The sequence below is a fragment of the Haemaphysalis longicornis genome, unplaced genomic scaffold (genome assembly GCF_048455015.1).
Source record: "Haemaphysalis longicornis isolate Haplotype H1 unplaced genomic scaffold, Haemaphysalis longicornis Haplotype H1 scaffold_6, whole genome shotgun sequence".
NCBI classification, from domain to species: Eukaryota; Metazoa; Arthropoda; class Arachnida; order Ixodida; family Ixodidae; genus Haemaphysalis; species Haemaphysalis longicornis.
This window is the reverse complement of record NW_027526407.1, coordinates 52,104,648-52,124,765: the sequence shown is the minus strand read 5'-3', so window position 1 is coordinate 52,124,765 and position 20,118 is coordinate 52,104,648. Positions and strand designations below refer to the sequence as shown.

Genomic DNA, 20,118 nt, shown 5'->3' with positions numbered 1-20,118 from the left:
AGCTAGCTGCTCCTCGAAAGTGGAGGCGAGAGTCAGCCAGGTTGGGTCAATGGGATATGGAAGCTTTGTCGGTGTGTGTAAGTGAGGAATGCTGGGAATAGTGTAAGGACATTCCCATAGGACATGTTGCTGATTAGGATATCCACTACAGTGTTTGCAGACTGGTGGTTCTTGTGCTCTTCCTTTAGAGAAAAGATATCGTCCAGGTGGGGCAGTTTAGTGTTTCGTGATTTTTTCATACTCCAGCGAGTGACCCTGTGAAATATAAAGCAAGTAAAAACGCAAACATTTAAATTTCATTATGCTTACACTACTAGAGTGGTTGGGTGAAATTCTGCGAAAGGTACGGTAGCCGAAAACGAACAAAAGTTTGTATTTACACAGTCTGTTTTTTTTTTTTTCATAAACCGGAGCCGGAAAAACGGCCCAAAAGCAAACTTGGCGTCTCGAAACCTGCCGTATTTTTCACTATCATTTACAGTGCTCGCAGAGATAAAGATGGACGAACGACGGTGGAAGGAGAAATGGCCACACCTCGATCTGCTGCGAGACTGCACAGATTCAGTGGACAGCTGTTGGCTCTGTGATGAACTTCAAGAGTGGAATGCTGCTCTCAAGGCTTTCCAAATTTACATTCACGAACCGCTGCCAGGAAAGATTTCTCTTGCTACTATTCCGGAAGGCCCTCCTGTGCATCAAGACGACCCTGATGAAACAGCCTTTTTGTGGATGTGGTTACTGAGGAAGCATCGTTGTATCGAAACCCTCAAACTGGACGGATGTAGTTTTCGTAATAACGTGGCTGTTCCCAATTTGGTGGTCGGGTTTGCGTCTAAGTTGCGGCACATCTCAATTGAAGCCCAAGAATTCTTCGACTGGAGTTCTGTGCTTGACGCAATCGGTCCCATAAACAATCTGCAGAGCTTTACGCTGACAGGTTACGGCGTGACCGATGACTTGCTTGTGAGGCTGGCGGAGCTGTTGTCAGCCAATGCAAACTCTCTCAGGAAAGTTCACGTGGATTGTCGCTTATGTAATCAGTATGGGTTGGGTAATGTTAGCCGTAGATCAGGTGTCATCATGAGCGGCATCTCGAGCTGCAAGGACCTGACGAGCTTAGCATTTCGAGCCAAACTTGATTCCCCTGGGTCCGAAAGCCTTGCCATGTTGTTGCGGTCCAGTCGGAAAATGAAGGAATTCTGGCTCGATCACAGCCTGGCAGTAGAGGAGGCATTCTGCGACTTTATGAGAACAAATACGACACTCACGGAACTGCATTATTCTTGTCGGTATGGGGGGCGTATTACTGACGTCCTGAGGGCCGTTGAAAACGACAACACCCTAGAACTCCTGGCGATCGACTGCGGGCAATTGGAATTCGGTAGCCGCCTAGTTGTGGGACAAGGCCTTCGTTCCCTGCTCTCAAACAACAGAAGACTTCGAACGCTGAAAATTGAGCATGCTGAGATCTGTGGCGAGTTTGGAGGCCTGCTCGCCGAGGGATTATCAGAGAACGAGACGCTGGAGTGTCTGGATGCCTCCGAATGGAGCGTGTTGTTTGAAGCAGTTCAGCGCTTGTGCCACGCACTAACAATAAACAAAACGTGCTCAGTGAAGCTTGGCTCCACGAAGGCGTCGCCTTTGGAGAGGTAAGAAAGCTTCGCACATTTCTCTCATAGCATGTATACGTGTGTAGTCTACATTTATTCTGTCTCCATTATGTGAAGCATTACCATGCGGGCGCATGCTAGAGGGACAGTTGTTTGCACAGGTCACAAAATGGGTAGGGCAGATTTCCTCTACAATCGACCCTACAAATGGGTAGGATCGATCTCCTCTTTCCTCCTAGACAAAAAGAAGGGGCTCCACCCCCATGTTTGGCAGGATTTGACAAGTCATAGCTCCAAACATAAACGACTGGCTGGTGTGGTACAAAGAACGAGGCTCAAGGCGACTGCGTCTTTTAGACAGAACATACGTCCCGTCCGCCAAGCCCAATGGTTATTTAATTCCCCATTCGCCTTTTTTCGAGGCCTGCACTGACTTGGAAACAGAATATCGCCACCACCGCATCTTGAATCGGCCATTGGGTACAGTGGTAAGAGCATTTGAAAGAAGTGAGGAAAGCAGACAGATGGGCTTTGAGCGTATTAGGGGGTAGAGGAAGAGGGCCAGTGGGTGTTTTAGGTTTGTAGTGCTATTGCCGATTTATAATGATAATGTTTCGTTTTTCTGGGAATAAGAAGTGCAGTAGTCCAAATATGGTGTATGTTTGCTAACGGAGATGCACTTTGCAGGGAGGCGCTGGCCAGGACTCTGAGCGAGGGCAAGTTGTACGGACGTGTGCAGCTAACGTGGACTGACTTCGAAGCTGCGGGCCTGCGTGCTGCACTGCAACAGCCGACCGCACGCTCCATCGATTTGGTGCTCGGCACTGAGGATCTGTCATGTTCCTCCTTCGCATTGCTGTGCCAGGCACTGTCTTCAAGCCACCTCGTCAACAGCCTGACCGTTTTTCTCTCAAGTGACACCACGCCCGAACACGGGGACAGCCTGTGTGATGTGCTCAACAAGGCGCAATCGCTGAAACGCGTGATACTTATTGAAGAGCACTACAAAAGTCGGGGTTTTGCAGCGAGGGCAGCGCACGGTCTCCGCTCGAACACGTCCGTTACGCACCTCGAAATTGAGTGTGCAGGTCTGGACGTTGAAAATGCAGAACTCCTAAGGTCTTTGATGGCGGAAAGTCAGAGTCTGAACGTCGTGGAACTCGAAGTGGTGCCCTACGAATTGATCGAGGAACTGTACCAGCTAGCCATAGATATTCTCTCCCAGGGAATGACTGAGAACCAGTTCATAACCTCCTTCCATTTGAGGTCCACTGAGAAGGCCTTTCTGACAACAATCAGAGACGCTCTCACGCGGAACAACGTACGTCTTAACCGTGCCGCTCGATTTGTGCTCGGCAGAAACAGGGGAAAGCTGTGCGCCGAAGCGTTCGAGCTTTTCGAAGCACAGCCGTCCTTGGTTGCGCGTGTAACGGAAGCGTCGGGGATGTCTGGCAGAGATGCCGAAGCTGCCGTCAGGTCGGCGAAACACTTCATCAGCGACAACTACTTCTTCATCACCGAAGTTGTTCGCGACAAGTTGGAATGCCTTCCCGGAGAAGGAACTCAAATAGACCAGCTTAATCCTGCCTGTTGGCGTCGTATTCTGGACTACCTCAAGGTCGCGGATGTCATTGTGCCGTAATTGTGCCGCTTCGCCATGAGTGCAGAGAAAGTGCACACCAGTGCACACAGGGTGCATACAGTGCAGTGCACACTGGGTGCTGAGAAAGCACAAAGAATGCCAGAAATAATGTTATACATTGACAATTTATGCTTGTTTATGCTTGTGCATCGCTTGATAATTTATGCTTGCGGGTGTCTCTTGATGACTTATAATCGCGTGTATATCTTTGAGGATCAATAAAAGTTGTGTCCCCGAAGAATTGCAAACAACTTGCCACAGAGTCAGCTTTACTCACATAACCTTTAGTTGACACATTTCACATTTGAGTGAAAACATTTAAAAAAAAAATGTTGAAAACGAAGGATCGCTACCGCGCTGAAAAAAGACGGAAACGAAGAACGAATGTGAGCAGTGCGAAATCCCGCATGCATGGTTTTTTTTCCTAAAGGAGCCCTGAAGATAAAATAAATGTTTAAGTAGAAAGATTTGGTATTTTATAGCAACACTTGTCCGGTAGCAAACAATACTTTATTCACCGGGAATTTTTTTAAAGCCAAAATTTCAATTCTCTCTGTGTATCGTATATTTTGTGACGTCAGCAGTTACATACCGAGGGCACGTATCTGAATCGATATGTAGTATGCTGACCGAGGCTGTGCACGTCCAGACCGGCCGTGACTTTGGTTAATTGTTTATCCTCCGCATTCCTAGATGGCGCAGCAATACCGCTCAAGGACTGCTGTTGACACCCTGTTTCTGACCGGTCTTGAACAACTTCCGTAAATTTGTTACTGTTTGTGAAGTGCTCAGGCGTTGACGCCGGACGCGGCAGAGAGAGAGAGAGAGAGAGAGAGAGAGAGAGAACAAACTTTATTGCGCATTCTATTGGGCCGTTTAGCCGCATGATGGGGTGGTGCCCTCATCTCGGGCCTCATATGTTTCCAGGTACTCCTGTCGTCTGGTGATCAGCGCAATTTGTTCTTCGAGGGCAGGGATGGACAACAAGGTCTCCCATCGCTCGGGTTTGATGTGAGGGGAACTTGGGAAAATTGCACTCTCCTATTATGTGCTGGAGTGTTCCCATTTGTCTGCAGTTGGGACATTCTTTCTCGAATCTATCTGGGTAGAACTTGTTTCGGAGATAAGGGTGGGGGAAGGACCCGGCTTGGATTTGTCTATGATTTGCTGCGCTCTCCTTAGAGAATGGTGTGGTTTAGGATACCTTTTTCTCCCGTCTATACAGTGATTGACTATGTCCTTGTAGCTCGTTATGGGTTGCAGTTCCTACCCTTCTGCGCGGCTGACTGTTGTTGTTGTAGTCCTTTATTAAGCGAAGGAAGGCCATGCGGCCAAAATAGGGATAGGGGAAGGTGGGTAAGGGCGGAGTAGCCAGTTAAAAAGATGATGCGTGCATGAAGACCGCACAGGGGTACCCATCAGACCACGGCGGCCAAGCTAAGGTGGAGATCTTTCATTAGGGGATTTTCACGACCGGAGTAGGCCCCAGTCTACACTAATCTTGACAGGCCACTCTCTACACCGAACAGCCCAAGGGCTCTGATAAAGTTTGTATCTTCAAATGGTGGATCATCTTCAAAGGCGTCGGGAGGCATAGCATTGGTGAGGATATGGCGGTACAGTGAAAACGCGGAGCAGCGCCAGATTAGGTGGTCAAGGGTGGCGAATACGGTCATCCGGCAGCGGGGACAGTAAGGGAATGGAAACCCCGTTCGGTAAGTCCTTTTTCTAGTGATGTGGGGTGTGAGAGCTGCGTTGTCCCTATCTTTGTTTGCGAATACTTCCGCAGAGCGAGGCATCGGGGGAGCCAGAGCCAGGTAGCCAAGAGGGGTAACGGAAGAAAGACGGCACTTCCGTGCCTGGCGTGCGTGATCAAGTTGAAGGTGAGGGCTGGGGGGAGGAGGTCGACGCGTTGTCAACCAGGGGAGGTGTACTATCAAGATGCTCCCGTGCTGCATCATGTGCAGCCTGGTTGCCCCATCCGTATCCGTGTGACCCGCCACCCGGGCCAAACGGGTAGTGATACCAGTACGGGCCAGAATGATGGTCATATGTTAGTTCTCGGGCCTGTTGGCGGGCAAATTCATTGCCCTTCGCCGAGGAGTGGGCTATCACCCATATTAGCTTTATTTTGTGGCATGGCGGTACTTTCATGTGGATGATTCTCACTGTCTTATAATACGCCCATCCTTTTCTAAAGTTCCTATACGCTTTTTGGGAGTCCGCAGCGAGAGGGAAGCCTGTTTTATTTCGGGACGACGAAGCTGCGTCCAATAAAAAAAAGCACGCCATATCCACGGAATGAATGATGATAAGTGGGTCGAAGCTCGAGAGGGGGAGATCATCGGTAACCGTAACTCTTCCGTGAAAGTTCGCCCATTACATCATTAAGAAAGACGTAAGACTGTGTGCGTACATTGTACAAATCAACTTTTATTTTGTTCTTTTATTTTGTTCTTGTTCGTTTGTTGTTGTTGTTGTAGGGTTCGTGAGGCTGCAAGCAAGCGCTCGTATCGGCAGGCAAACCCCGATGCAGTGAGAGCTCGCGAGGCGGCTGCAAAACGCATCAAGCGAGCTCAGCCCGAAGCTGCCGACGCGCGGTTTAAGCGCGACTTTCTAGACGAGATGCTTCGGCCTCTCTTTCGCGCACGGCGGGATCCTGTCGGCGAGCGCGCGCTGCCGCCGCCCTGCGCGCCCTCCGCTCCGCAGCCTTGTTAACAACCACCTCCTCCATCCGGTGACTCGTTGCGAAAGAGGAAGCGCGTCAACAGCGATTGCCTTTTATAGTGTCAGTCACGTGCGAGTGACGTCATCATGACGTCACTCACACCAGCGCCACCTGCGAGTGAGTCATCGAACTAGGCGGTCACGTAGCGCCACCTGCGAGTGAGTCATCGAACTAGGCGGTCACGTACCACGAGACACAAGGGATGGACAGACCCACGGCTTTAGGAGCTTCGCCCCTAAAACTCATCCTGCATGCGGCCGCTTTGATGCCTGCTTGGAAACAGACCTCCGCCGCGACTCGAGCCCTTTGTCCCGTGGGCGCTGTCCGCTTTTGAATGAGCCGGCTGAGGGCGCGGAAAAAAAGGGCGGCCCAGAGATCTGGCCCCGCCGTAGCAGAGGGAGAGCCGCAGAGGGAGCGCGGGAAAGACAGCGGGCGCAGCATATGCGTTGAGGACTGACTCCAAAGCGCGAGGTTGTCCAAGACTCGCTTCCGTCTAGCCCGAACACAGAAGAGGAGCTTCTCTTTGTTTTAATGACAGTTAGAACCGGACGACGTCGCCTACAGTGCACGACCGAACGAAGACCCGACCTACCGGCAACGATGAACTACCGCTGGAACTGTCGTGTGGCACCGACGGGAGCTGCTGCGCGGGTGTGAGCAGGGTCATTCTATGCCTATTACACGGCTGCCTATGCCATCTCTCCTATTCACTTCTCGCTCTGTGCAACGGCTTGCCCATTCGCAAGACCATCACACATTGGTATATAGTAACCGTTTTGTGAACCTCCAGGTGTGACTAGACAAACTGAGCCACATAAGTGGCCGTTCCGCTTATGTCAGTTGACCTGTGCCGTGTTAGACCGGGTTCCGACTGTTGCCGCAAAATGGTAAGCTGTATGTAATCTTTCGCTGAGTTCGGCAGCGTTAGCTTGGAAGCTTCTGCAGTTCCACTGTAACAGTTGGATATTATTCGAAGCCATGCTGAATGGCAGAGGCTATGGAAGCAGGGCCTGTTGGCTGGGTCAGTTGAGTGAGCTGGCAATATTCGGCCATCAATGTGGGTAGTTGCGTGCGTAGTGTTTTAATCACTATCTCCTCGATTTCACTCTTTATGCCAGAAGCATCTGGGGTCGCTTAAAGGGACAGACAACCGATTTTTGTCGAGTATATATTCTCTATCCCAAATGAAAGGGCATCATCTTAAAGCACCTTGACGAGAAACGGTTTTGCTGATAACGCCCTAGAACTTTTTAAATCGAAATTCTTGATCTACGAGCCGTATGTGTCCCTCCCAAAACTAATGCTGGCAACCATGACATAGAGTAGCTCAGCAACATACTTTTGTCTGTATGCGAAATAAAAAACGATATTTAAAAACTTGTTCCCAGCTAAAAAAGTTTGAATCGCAGGCTTTCCTGTTCCTTTATGTGTTTTTTTAATGCAACGGTCTATTTTGCACGAATGCGCCATCTGTTGGGATAGACGATACGTAGAATCTGGCTTCACGTTGTGGAGGCGGGAAGTTCGATTCTCCCCGGGCGCGACGTTTCTTTTTTTTTTTTTTTTTAAGCTGCCGTTGGCGTATTTGGAAACTGAAATCAAATATTTTGGCAGAACAAACGCCCCTGACTCAGGCAGAATCGTCAAAGCTCCTTCGCTGGATCTGTTTACTGAACGCTGCCGTTGATTCTGGGCATGGAGGCTCAGTTAGCCACACTGAGAGGCATGCTGAGAGGCACCCAGCGACGGCGGGCGGCGTGTCTTTAAAAATTTCAGAATAATGTTTAGAAATGCATACGCAATTTAACCTCGTATGAATACTTGTGTTAAAAGGTTTTCAATACGTAAATAAACGTTTCAGCAGTTACAGTAGCTGCTAGGTTTGCAGGTCACGTGACAGGGACACATATTGTAGTGTCAAGTTTCGACACTACGAACCGCCACCCTTCCGATTTCAGGAAGTTTGCTGCCAAATTAAAATTATTTCCGCCAGTTTGTTTAAAAATTGCTTGTGGTTACCGGGCTATATAAGACGCTGGCTTTCATATGAGCTAGAGAACATACACGCGACAAATATCGGTTGTCTGTCCCTTTAAGTGACGGGTTCGGATAGCCTTTAGACGCCGGTGACTGGGACTGACGCCGCCGCTCTGCTAGCAGTGTGTGCCTGCGCCGCCGCTTCTCTTCAGCCTGGCGTTGCCGTTGGCATGCCTCCTCCTTTTCAGCTTCTTCATTGTCTCATAGTTCTAACTTGAGGCAGTCAAGCTCACGCTGGAGGTCCTGTATGCGCTGACGAAGCTCAGCCGAGGTTGCTTTCTTCTTCTTTGACTTGACACTGTCGTTCTTTGTGTCTCCTATGTCAGGTTGGTTACCACGAGGCGGCGCTTTGAAGCTAACGGTCTTGACCGGGCCGGATCTGACGCCTCTGACAGCAGTATCAGCAGTTGGGAGTGCAGGCAACGGGGGAAATTCGTTGAGGTCGTTCAGTTGTGTGCTTATGGTGCGCTTGCGGGAACGGCTGTGTGACTTCCTTTTGACTCGTTCCTTGTTACGCTGCAGTCTTCGTTCCCGTACCTTACAAAAATGGGTTCTGAATTTCTGTTGACGTTTCATTGAGTTCTCATTGATTCAACGGAAAATCAACAGAAACTCAATGTTCATTGAGTTTACACATTGAGAACACAACGGAAATTTCGTTGTGGTCCGCACAATGATTTTTCTATTGTGGAGTTCTTGTTGACTTTTTGTTGTATTTTCAGTGACTCATGGTGATTATTTGTGAAACTCAATGTTCATTGAGTTTACACATTGAGAACACAACGGAATTTTCGTTGTGGTCCGCACAATGATTTTTCTAGTGTGGAGTTTTTGTTGACTTTTTGTTGTATTTTCAGTGACTCATGGTGATTATTTGTGAAACTCAATGTTCATTGAGTTTACACATTGAGAACACAACGGAATTTTCGTTGTGGTCCGCACAATGATTTTTCTATTATGGAGTTCTTGTTGACTTTTTGTTGTATTTTCAGTGACTCCTGGTGATTATTTGTGCGCAAGTCATCAGCAACTGATGCCAAATACTATCTGCATGCTTCTTCGACATGGACAGCCACGTGCACTAAAACTTTAATACCCACTGTCCTGGATGTATGAGCCTAATTAGGCAGCATCTTAGCATATTTTTGTGCAGTGTGAGTGTATTAAATAAGTTGCATTTTCCAAGGAAGTTGCATTTTGTACAGGTAGCCAGCTTTCACAATGCAACTCTCAGCGCTTTCTTGTACCGGTACGTATATCCCAGCTGAAAATATGGCAACATATCCATACGACATGCATGATATCATAACGATTTCGAGATGTCTTCAATATCACAAAGATTTCAACGAAAATCACATAACTTTTACGGCATGTTGTCGACACCTTATGAATTCAACGACATTTCGTTGTCCTCAACATCATGAAGGTCCAATATCGCAAAGATTTCAACGACTTGTCGAATAAGTAAAACGACATGTCTTTAATGATAAGGACTTCTACTAGATGTCGATATACTGCAAGATTATAAAGGTCTGATATCGTAAAGAGTCAAACAACATGTCGAAGATCAACAACATGTTCATGATATAAAGATTTCAACGATGAGTCCTAGACGTTCTGCAACATGTCTTCAAGGTATTCTTACAACATGTCACATATCGCACAAATCAGCGCGTCATGTCTGATGCTTTCTGTAACATCTCGCAGACAATATATGTTCTGCCTTGTCAGCATTGGAAGCATGCAAAGTACAAGATACAGCACAAGGTAAAGTACAGTACAAACTCTGATAACTTGCACTTTCAGTGTGATCGAACAAAATTCAAATTCTTGTTTATACTGTTGTTTTATCAATGTTTCTAGAGTGCATATTTCAATTTCAGCCATTCAGTTAACCCATAAAATTCACTTGTCCATACTACAAAATATCCGCTGCTTCACCACCAGCTAAAAATTTGTCTCCAGATATCATTAAACAGCAGCGTCTATATCTGGTATAGACGCTAGACGAAAACGTTTGCGTTCTGATTTTTCCCTTCTAGACGGACGATAGCATAACGACGATGTCAAGATATGCTTTGACTCATACCACGGCAAGCACAATCGTTTGTTGCTGAAGCCTCGGTTGCTCTTCGTCAACAACAAACTGAATCGGCCGGACAGTTTTTTTCGATTGCGTGTTTCCATTTCTGCGCAGGCCGGCGGGGGCGGCCCATGTTACATCTTTTTCGCTCGTCGCTGCCGCCCACAGTACCTGTTTGCTGCACTTATTACGTCGCCGCCACCACATGCTTCGGTCTCTTTAATATTGCCTTGCATTATCCCCAACTTGTTACAAACTCAGAGGTTTTCGCTGCTGTATGCGCCTGACATGCCAGGAGTGACATCGCTTTTAGCGCGATGTTGCTTGTCTGCAAGATCGGTGCGTGACAAACAAGCGTGAAAAACGGCGCATGCCATTTCCTTCGTGGCTACCGTGGCTTGCGAAGAAAAGATCGCGGGTGACCTGCGATAGCTTTGCTTGAGTAAAATAAGGGAGCTCCGGCTCAATCGCTCGGAGTACTAACAATGTGACCTCGTCTGCAAGATCGGTGCGTGAGAAACAAGCGTTAGAACTGCCAGAATTCCAAAAATGCAGCATTGACTAGACATAACCAATTTTCATTGCCGGCTTACGTAGTTATACAATCATTTTAGACTTCGGTTGAAGTCTGTTAGAGCTGCTCCGGAACCATGTGTAACACTCGGCATGACGTGTATATTTATGTGTAAATAAAATTATTGTTTCTTAAAAAAAAAAAAAAAACCCGCCTGTATGGCCGAGTGGTTACGTCTTCGATTGCTGTTTTGAGGGTCCGTAGGTCGACTCCTCGTCGGAAGTTTTTTTTTTTTCCTGATGAAGGTTTTATTACCTCTTCTTTTTTAAAACCATAGTAAGCGCCGGTTCCTTGCTTTCAATCACACCGACGTTTGCCACCCTCTTCCTAAACCCAAAGTAGTTCGTTTTCTCGCACCTCCTCTGTAGAGAAACCCGCCGTGAAAACAAAACCAAAACTAACTTTAAAACCTTCTTTACAATTTAAGTATATATGTCAGTTAGTTTACTTTTATTCGCTTTTGCTTTTAAAAACCTCAAATTCAACTTATAAATACTTTTAATACTTTAAAAGCAGGAAGTTAACTACCAATAACACAATTTTCGTCAAACACAGAAATGCTGCTATTGCAGTCTGGCAACTACCACTCCCTTTTTGGGGAAGCACTTGATCCAGCGGCGCAATCAATGGGCGGAGCTACGAAGACCCGTGACGTCATAAATAAAAAATAAAATCCGCTTTTACTGGGCGGAGCCACAAAAGCCCGTGACGTCATAACAAAAATAAAAAAGAAAACAGACCGGGTGAACGCCACAAAATTTTGCTTTTTGTTTTTTTATTATTTTTATTTTTACGAAAAGCAGCGTGAGCCGATGTTGTGGCTGGGAGTTCGGTGGCATGCTCGGCGTTTGTTTTACGAGAAGCGGCGGCGCGGAATCGTGGAGGAATCTCGATGGCTCGATGCACTGCGGGCTCCACCAAGTTCCAAAATGTGTTTGTGTGTCCGCCTTGTTTCAGCTGATCAGTTGGGGATTTCCGTCGATGTCAACATACGTGCGTGAAGTGGGTGGTGCAGCGTTAGGGCCCGGTGGACAGCACTTGTGTTCGATGATGCGTTTGTGTGCGTGTCCGTTTTGTTATTTGATCAGTTGGTGCGTGCTTGGAGTGCACATGGGGGATGCGCCAGGGCATTGCAACCGCTTTGAACGTTTTAAAGCAAAGCTTTTTACCTCTACCCCCAAGGGTTCTTTCGCGACCGTTGGTGTCAACAGAAAACTCCTGCGAACCAATAAAATAATTCACTGGCACCGCCAGGAATCGAAAGCCATAGCCGGTTGTCCCACGCGCAGACGGGGAGAACAAGTGGTGCACTCACCAAGCACATCTACGGGTTTAACCCCTGCGTTCTCGCTGAACGCCACGCGATAGCGGTTAAAGGAAGCTCACACCAACCCGTGGCACCTCTCTTCTAGTACACCAATGTGCTAAATCCTGTGGCTTCCAGTGTTCACGTTAAAAATCTCAGCTCCTTGTCGTCTGCCCTCACGTGAAACGACACCTCAAGGAACACATTCAAATACTCCTTGATGGCCAGGCCATCACTCCAAGCCCCAGCATCAAGATCCTGCGCCTACATCTTCAGGGCAACACCAAGAGTGACGTATCCTTGCAGCACCTCAAACTGAGCATGAATAAAATCATGCACATGGTCAGGCGAGTTGCCACCAAGAAGCGAGGCCTCAAGGAATCCGATAACTTTCGATTAGTTCAAGCTTTTGTCCTCACGAGAATCACTTACGTGAACCCCCCTGTCTTCTTCTCGGCAAGGAGGACATAAAGATGCTTTATATAACGATTAGAAAGGTGGTTGAGCAAGCCATTGGTATTCCAATGAGTGTGTCCACAGAGAGGCTGCTTAGCACAGGGCTCTACAACATGCTGGAAAAGCCGATAGGGGACCATCGTTCTATCCATAAGCTCCAATTGAGCAGAACTGCGGCGGGTCGCCGCATCCTTCACCAGATTGGCTGGGCAGCATGTCATTCCGCTTGATGTACTCCTGGACTTTTGGCGACAAGAACTAAAGATGCTCCCTTTGCTTAGAAATATGAACCCCTCACACGACGAGGGTCCCCGACAAACACTGGCTTAAGCGCTCAACACCACCCTCGGTGGGGATCATGCAGTTACCTACACAGACGCCTCCCAACATCGAGGGCAGCAGTACGCCATCATCGTGGCTACCTCCTTGCTTGCGCCTCACTCAAGACCAAAGACATGGCGGATGCTGAAGAGGCAGCCATCGCCTTGGCTTTCACTGAACCATGGGTTCTTAGGTAGTCACCGATTCCCAACAAGCCTACCAGAATTACCAGTTGGGTGTCCCGATGTGCACTGCGTGTGCTAAAAACCCACTCCCCAAATGGTTCCATTTAGCTCATCTGGACACCCGCTCACGCTTCCATGCAGGGCCACGAATACGCCCACCAAGCCTGCACATTCACCCCCGGTTTAATGGAGCTGCACGAGGACAGTCACCCGCTTGTCTCAAACAGGGACATCACCCAGAATTATCGCCTTACCCTGACCTTTCCATAGAACAACAAACTACCCTACGGCTCATAAAATCCGGCTCCTTCCCACACCCGACGCGTCTTCACTTAATGCACCCGAATCGCTACGACGTTGAATATAAATTTTGCTCAGAAGCAGGAATACTCTGCCATATAATCGGGGTGTGTGAATTTAGCCCTTAGCACATTTCTCTTTCCATCAACTACCCAACCAGAGCAATGGGAGATGCTGCTGTCCAGCCCCACTCTGCCTACCCAGCTTCAGCTGGTGGACAGGGCACAGGCGGCGCGGACTGAATACGGGCTACAGTGAAGAAGGAACCACTCCCCTGTGCCGCACTCTGGCCGTTCAGAAATCTGAATAGAAGTATTTCCTCCTGCTCCTCCTTCAGCTCCGCCTGCGTCTCTGCCGTCATCTTGTCGCCTCCGTTCAAGACAGCAGAGACGGAGAAGTGAGATCGTCTAACACCGGGTTTGAGCTTTACTTTTATTAAAAAAGAGTTTCCACTCATGTGCTACACCAATACAACTCAACCAACCACCGTTCATGCATCATGCATTAATTTAACCTCACCAAGAATACCCCTTTGAAGTAATAGAGGTGTGGTTAAGTGGATTTCACTTCTCTGGTTTCAATATTTGTAGAGTGGCGTGAGTGAGTTTAAGTGATGTCGCATGGGTAATCGTCGTGGGCGCCATTTACAGCTTTGCTTTCCCATCACAATCACAGGGTGGATTGGCGCAAATTTTTTTTGGCATGCTGCTCATAATTTTGTTGATTTCTGAAGCAACCAATAACGACACCCCCACATCTATCTCAGCTAATAGTATACCCCTACAACTGCCACTCTTGTACCACCTCGTGTAGGAACGCCTAACGTTACTGGGAATGCCCATACCACCCGCCCTTCCCCATTCGCGAAGCAATGCGAGTGCGAGCTGATCAGCTCGCGGCCTGAAATTCAAGAAAATTTGGCCGCACGAGCCGAGCAGCGACAACTCACGGCTTTCTGAAAAAGAAAAATGCCACACACGGTTTTTTATTTTATTTTGCTCAACTACGTTTTTTTTTCTCACTCACTCAAATACACTACCTAATAATCATGGATCCCGATGTGGATAACGATCCACAGGAGACCAAATTTACAAGATTTTATGAAAGATGGCGATAACCTAATTTCTAGCTTTCGATAAGGATCTCCAGAAGTGGTTCAAGACTGGAAAGTGCACACAGTTTGATACCGAGTTGTGAAAAAATCCCAAATCTGGACAACTTTACCAAGCGCCACAGCACTGATTATTTATACAACAGAGATGGAATCACGCGAAATTAAATTCTGACCACAGCCATTTATCAGGTGGAGTACATAAGCATTCAAGAATTCTGAAGTGGACGGCTTAAGAACACACCACACACCAGTATGTTGTGCGCCTCTAATTTCCAAAGTTCTCGCCAATTAAACTCCGTCATTACTTTTGAGGCACGGTTCCCTGTATTTTTTCCTGCTAATAAATGAAATAAATGGACAAACCAAATTAAATCAAGAATATTTTCCATGAGGAATACCAAATACTAAAACCAGCTTCATGCCTCAAGGGCTACTAATATGTTACCCATTGCCGCTTCTTTTGTTCATTATAAACACGTCACTTGGATACTTGACCTTTGGTGCTTTTGTCATAGTTTGAGACAAGAACCTGCGAACCTAAAGCCCTTAAAGTGTTCGGGAAATAGAATACTGACTTCTGTGCTGAATATTCGATGGTGACTAGACTCAATCTGAAACAAATGCTTTGAACGAGCGCTTTCCGGAACGCAAAGTTGTCCTATGCGGCTTCTACCGGGAGCAAGCTTCGCACCAATGGCTGAAAAAGACAGACTGCTATGTGCAGTTAAAGGATGCTGTACTTATTTGGCTGAGAACTGAAATCGCAAATTTATCTTTCAGAGACCTTCAATGATTGCAACATTGCTGGAACAGGAAGCTGAGGTCGTAGATAGAATGCGAATGGCTGGTTGTCAGACATGTAGGTAAGAGCATATATACAGGCTTGACTTCAATGTAGTCATTACCACAAATAATGGTACAGAGGGCCAAAATGAAGAATAAATATCAGAACACCAACCGGGGGAAACAGAAATCGTTGACTACTTTTATCTCTGCTCGTGCAAAGAAATTACCAGACAGGCCATGAGATTACAGCAGGTATGTGATGCGGTCACCATACCCTTAGGGGGCGTATAGTGGCAATACCCAAGTCTGCTTGCATGACAGGCCAGCTGACGATGCAGAGAATGAACACTGCACTGCAGTACGAGGAGGGTGATGTGTATGCTGCAGGTACAGCTAGACAGTACCAAGTGTGCTTACAAGCATCTAGCTTGCACACAGTGGACATGTTGCCGCAAGAATGCACCAATGTAATGAAAATTTTCTGTAAACATTTTTGCACTGTCTTTTAGGCACGGTGACAGCTTATTCCTACAGCGTCCTGTAAGTTAGCTCAATGGACCTTTTGTATCTATGACGTGCGTGCCCAACACTTATGCAGGAGAAATCAGACTAGGGCCCACTGAAGCACAGCCAGAACCTCACGATGCCACAACTACAATAAGCATATCTCAAAGCTCATCAGCTTTAACCGCAGCCCCACAGAAAAAGTTTAGAGTTTTGTCTACTACTGCACAGGCCCTTTGGCTCTGGATTACGCTATCAAGCGGCTTGAGGCCTGTGTCATTTTAAGTGAGCTGATTACTTTCTGCAGTAGATTGCTGCTAAGAAATTCCCTTACAACAGCTGCTCAAGCCAAAGGCCCTGGCCATTGGTAAGAAAAGCCATCAGGTCATCAGGAAACACCTTGCTTCTGACTGTGAACAAACAGCACTGCATTTTGAACAGTGCTAAGAAGACGAGGCACAATACAGGCACGTCTTTCTGCTGCTCAAGATGCAACCTGACCGATTAGAGCAGCTTCCTTTACAAAGGAACACTGGTGTACTAGAAGGCGTGCTGGGAAACTTTTGGGGGACATGCACAAATGTTAAACCCTCTTTGTCAAGCCACGTGGCGAATGAGAGTGCAGAAACTGTGGCAATGCACTCGAAAGATATAAGCGCTGCCATCACAGTTAGCACGAATGGTAATCCAAGACTAATGAGAGATTCTTTTCGTTTTACTTCACAACAAATGCTGTGTTCATTAGCCAACTTGCTTGTTTTGTTCAAAGCCTGCATATAAACATCCACACTGTCTGTGTATACGTACCCCTCCCCCATTTTCTGCTGAAATGTTTCAGAACTGCCTGTAGTTTCTTTCAATGTCAAGAGCCCTATGGCACTTTAAATGTCACACACTAATTTGCCAACTCACTTTTGTTAAAGTATGCCTAGGCTCACGGTATTCCTCATAACATGGCGATTCTGTCATTATATAAATGCCTCATCCCGTTCACTTTTTCATCCCTTCATAGTAACACACAATGGTATTAAATACAGAGTTAAATGAACCCTTGTTTCAAATGCGTCACGCATTTTAAAGCTAACCTCCCGACATCGTCATGATTTCAGGCATGGTACACACGTTAGACATTGCTGAAAGTGATACTTCTAAAATGCACATACCATTTGTTTCCGTTAACGTGCGGAACGGGTCAGTATTTAAGTGCTATGCATATCCACATGAATGCAGCGTTCACCTTGCTACTTTCCCTTAACGGTTGTCTGTGTGCATTGCAGTCACCCTGTTAGTGACCACTTGGCTAATTTCTAACAAAAGAGAAACGCTGATTGTTTTAATTCTGGAGATTAGCTGAATTTGCGCATTGTACTTGTGTTACGTTAACATTTAGGTTATTGATTGCTTCAGAAATCAAGAAAATTATGAGCAGCATGCCAACAATGCTATCTAAGGGCTATGCAATTGTACTTATTACCCTTCAACGTTCCACGTATAGGTGAAGTGGATCTGACGGATTTGAATTGTGATTTGTACCTAAGAGTAAATATCAGCTGGTACGATCTCGTTGATGGTTAAATTCGCTGCTGTTCCCAGCGAACCGTACCAGCGGAGAACAGCTGAGCTCAGCTGTGAATTTAACCATAAAGCAGCTGGTGCTAGCACACATTTTCTCTCGGGTATGCATTTCTGAACGATGTCATTACTGCACCAAATGAACCTAAAGTTGTACATCGAACTAGTGCTAAGTCATAAGGGAGTGTTTCCTTTTAGCATTTTGTTTCAACATAGTCGCATCCTCGCCGGTTGCTAACAGCGGGTATGACGACATTTACCGCACAAAGGAAACTCTAGTGTAACGATTTTGTCATTGACTTCAGTCTACTGACGATATTGTACGTAAACAAACCACCGCGTACAGTTTTTATCAAACCAACAGCGCACGTACGTAGTCTTTCACGGGACAAAGGGTAGTAATCATAATTGCACACTGCTGGAGCAAGCTTCGCGTCACTTCGCAAGGGAGTTTAAAAAATTGAAGCGGTGCCTTAGCGCATCACCCAGTTTGAAAGCACCAATTTGGTGAGCTGAAACGGGGCAGACGTAGAAACACACGTCATAGCTGCGGCACAACACCGCAGAACTTCCACAGAAAAAAAAAAAAAAAAGAAGCAAAACGTTCAAAGCAGTTGCCCTGGCGCATCACCTGTGCACTCCAAGCACGCACCAACTGATCAAATAACAAAACGGACACGCACACAAACGCATCATCGAACACAAGTGCTGTCCACCGGGCCCTAACGCTGCACCACCCACTTCACGCACGTATGTTGACATCGACGGAAATCCCCAACTGATCAGCTGAAACAAGGCGGACACACAAACACACTTTGGAACTTGGTGGAGCCCGCAGTGCATCGAGCCATCATCTGGAGATTCCTCCACGATTCCGCGCCGCCGCTTCTCGTAAAACAAACGCCGAGCATGCCACCGAACTCCCAGCCACAACATCGGCTCACGCTGCTTTTCGTAAAAATAAAAATAATAAAAAAACAAAAAGCAAAATTTTGTGGCGTTCACCCGGTCTGTTTTCTTTCTTATTTTTGTTATGACGTCACGGGCTTTTGTGGCTCCGCCCAGTAAAAGCGGATTTTATTTTTTATTTATGACGTCACGGGTCTTCGTAGCTCCGCCCATTGATTGCGCCGCTGGATCAAGTGCTTCCCGCTACCACTCCGCACAAAACCAACTCCATAAACAAACACACAAAAAGGGGGGAAGCACTTGATCCAGCGGCGCAATCAATGGGCGGAGCCACGAAGACCCGTGACGTCATAAATAAAAAATAAAATCCGCTTTTACTGGGCGGAGCCACAAAAGCCCGTGACGTCATAACAAAATAAGAAAGAAAACAGACCGGGTGAATGCCACAAAATTTTGCTTTTTGTTTTTTTATTATTTTTATTTTTACGAAAAGTAGCGTGAGCCGATGTTGTGGCTGGGAGTTCGGTGGCATGCTTGGCGTTTGTTTTACGAGAAGCGGCGGCGCGGAATCGTGGAGGAATCTCGAGATGATGGCTCGATCCTCGATGCACTGTGGGCCAACTGCGGGCACCACCAAGTTCCAAAATGTGTTTGTGTGTCGCCTTGTTTCAGCTGATCAGTTGGGGATTTCCGTCGATGTCAACATACGTCCGTGAAGTGGGTGGTGCGTTAGGGCCCGGTGGACAGCACTTGTGTTCGATGATGCGTTTGTGTGCGTGTCCGTTTTGTTATTTGATCAGTTGGTGCGTGCTTGGAGTGCACAGGTGATGCGCCAGGGCAACTGCTTTGAACGTTTTGCTTCTTTTTTTTTTTTTTCTGTGGAAGTTCTGCGGTGTTGTGCCGCAGCTATGACGTGTGTTTCTACGTCTGCCCCGTTTCAGCTCATCAAATTGGTGCTTTCAAACTGGGTGATGCGCTAAGGCACCGCTTCAATTTTTTAAACTCCCTTGCGAAGTGATGCGAAGCTTGCTCCAGCAGTGTGCAATTATGATTACTACCCTTTGTCCCGTGAAGGACTACGTACGTGCGCTGTTGGTTTGATAAAAACTGTACGCGGTGGTTTGTTTACGTACAATATCGTCAGTAGACTGAAGACAATGACAAAATCGTTACACTAGAGTTTCCTTTGTGCGGTAAATGTCGTCATACCCGCTGTTAGCAACCGGCGAGGATGCGACTATGTTGAAACAATATGCTAAAAGGAAACACTCCCTTATGACCTAGCACTAGTTCGATCTACAACTTTAGGTTCATTTGGTGCAGTAATGGCATCGTTCAGAAATGCATACCCGAGAGAAAATGTGTGCTAGCACCAGCTGCTTTATGGTTAAATTCACAGCTGTTCTCCGCTGGTACGGTTCGCTGGGAACAGCAGCGAATTTAACCATCAACGAGATCGTACCAGCTGATATTTACTCTTGGGTACAGATCACAATTCAAATCCGTCAGATCCATTTCACCTATACGCGGAACGTCGAAGGGTAATAACTTATAAGTACATCTGCATAGCCCTTAGATAGCATTGTTGGCATGCTGCTCATAATTTTCTCGATTTCTGAAGCAATCAATAACCTAAATGTTAACGTAACACAAGTACAATGCGCATATTCAGCTAATCTCCAGAATTAAAACTATCAGCGTTTCTCTTTTGTTAGAAATTAGCCTAGTGGTCATTAACAGGGTGACTGCAATGCACACAGAAAACCGTTAAGGGAAAGTAGCAATGTGAACGCTGCATTCATGTGGATATGCATAGCACTTAAATACTGACCCGTTCCACACGTTAACGGAAACAAATTATGTGCATTTTAGAAGTGTCACTTTCAGCAATGTCTAACGTGTGTACCATGCCTGAAATCATGACGATGTCGGGAGGTTAGCTTTAACACGCGTGACGCATTTGAAACAAGGGTTCATTTAACTCCGTATTT

At 46.8% G+C, this 20,118-nt stretch overlaps 1 protein-coding gene across 3 annotated transcripts in view; it reads left to right on the top strand.

Moving 5' to 3' along the window:
• LOC144142660 (uncharacterized) overlaps nucleotides 1–20,118 on the top strand; it is a 125,547-nt gene that overhangs the window by 2,827 nt on the left and 102,602 nt on the right. For 2 of the 3 annotated variants that reach the window (XM_077674318.1, XM_077674317.1), the window contains 2 exons: nucleotides 482–1,649; nucleotides 2,298–3,496. The exons of the other annotated variant lie outside the window; for it this stretch is intronic. In XM_077674318.1, coding sequence (XP_077530444.1) covers nucleotides 499–1,649; nucleotides 2,298–3,252 — 2,106 coding nt within the window. In that variant the 5' untranslated portion in view covers nucleotides 482–498 and the 3' untranslated portion in view covers nucleotides 3,253–3,496. Of the gene's footprint in view, nucleotides 1–481; nucleotides 1,650–2,297; nucleotides 3,497–20,118 lie in introns of those variants that run through there. 3 annotated transcript variants of the gene reach the window in all.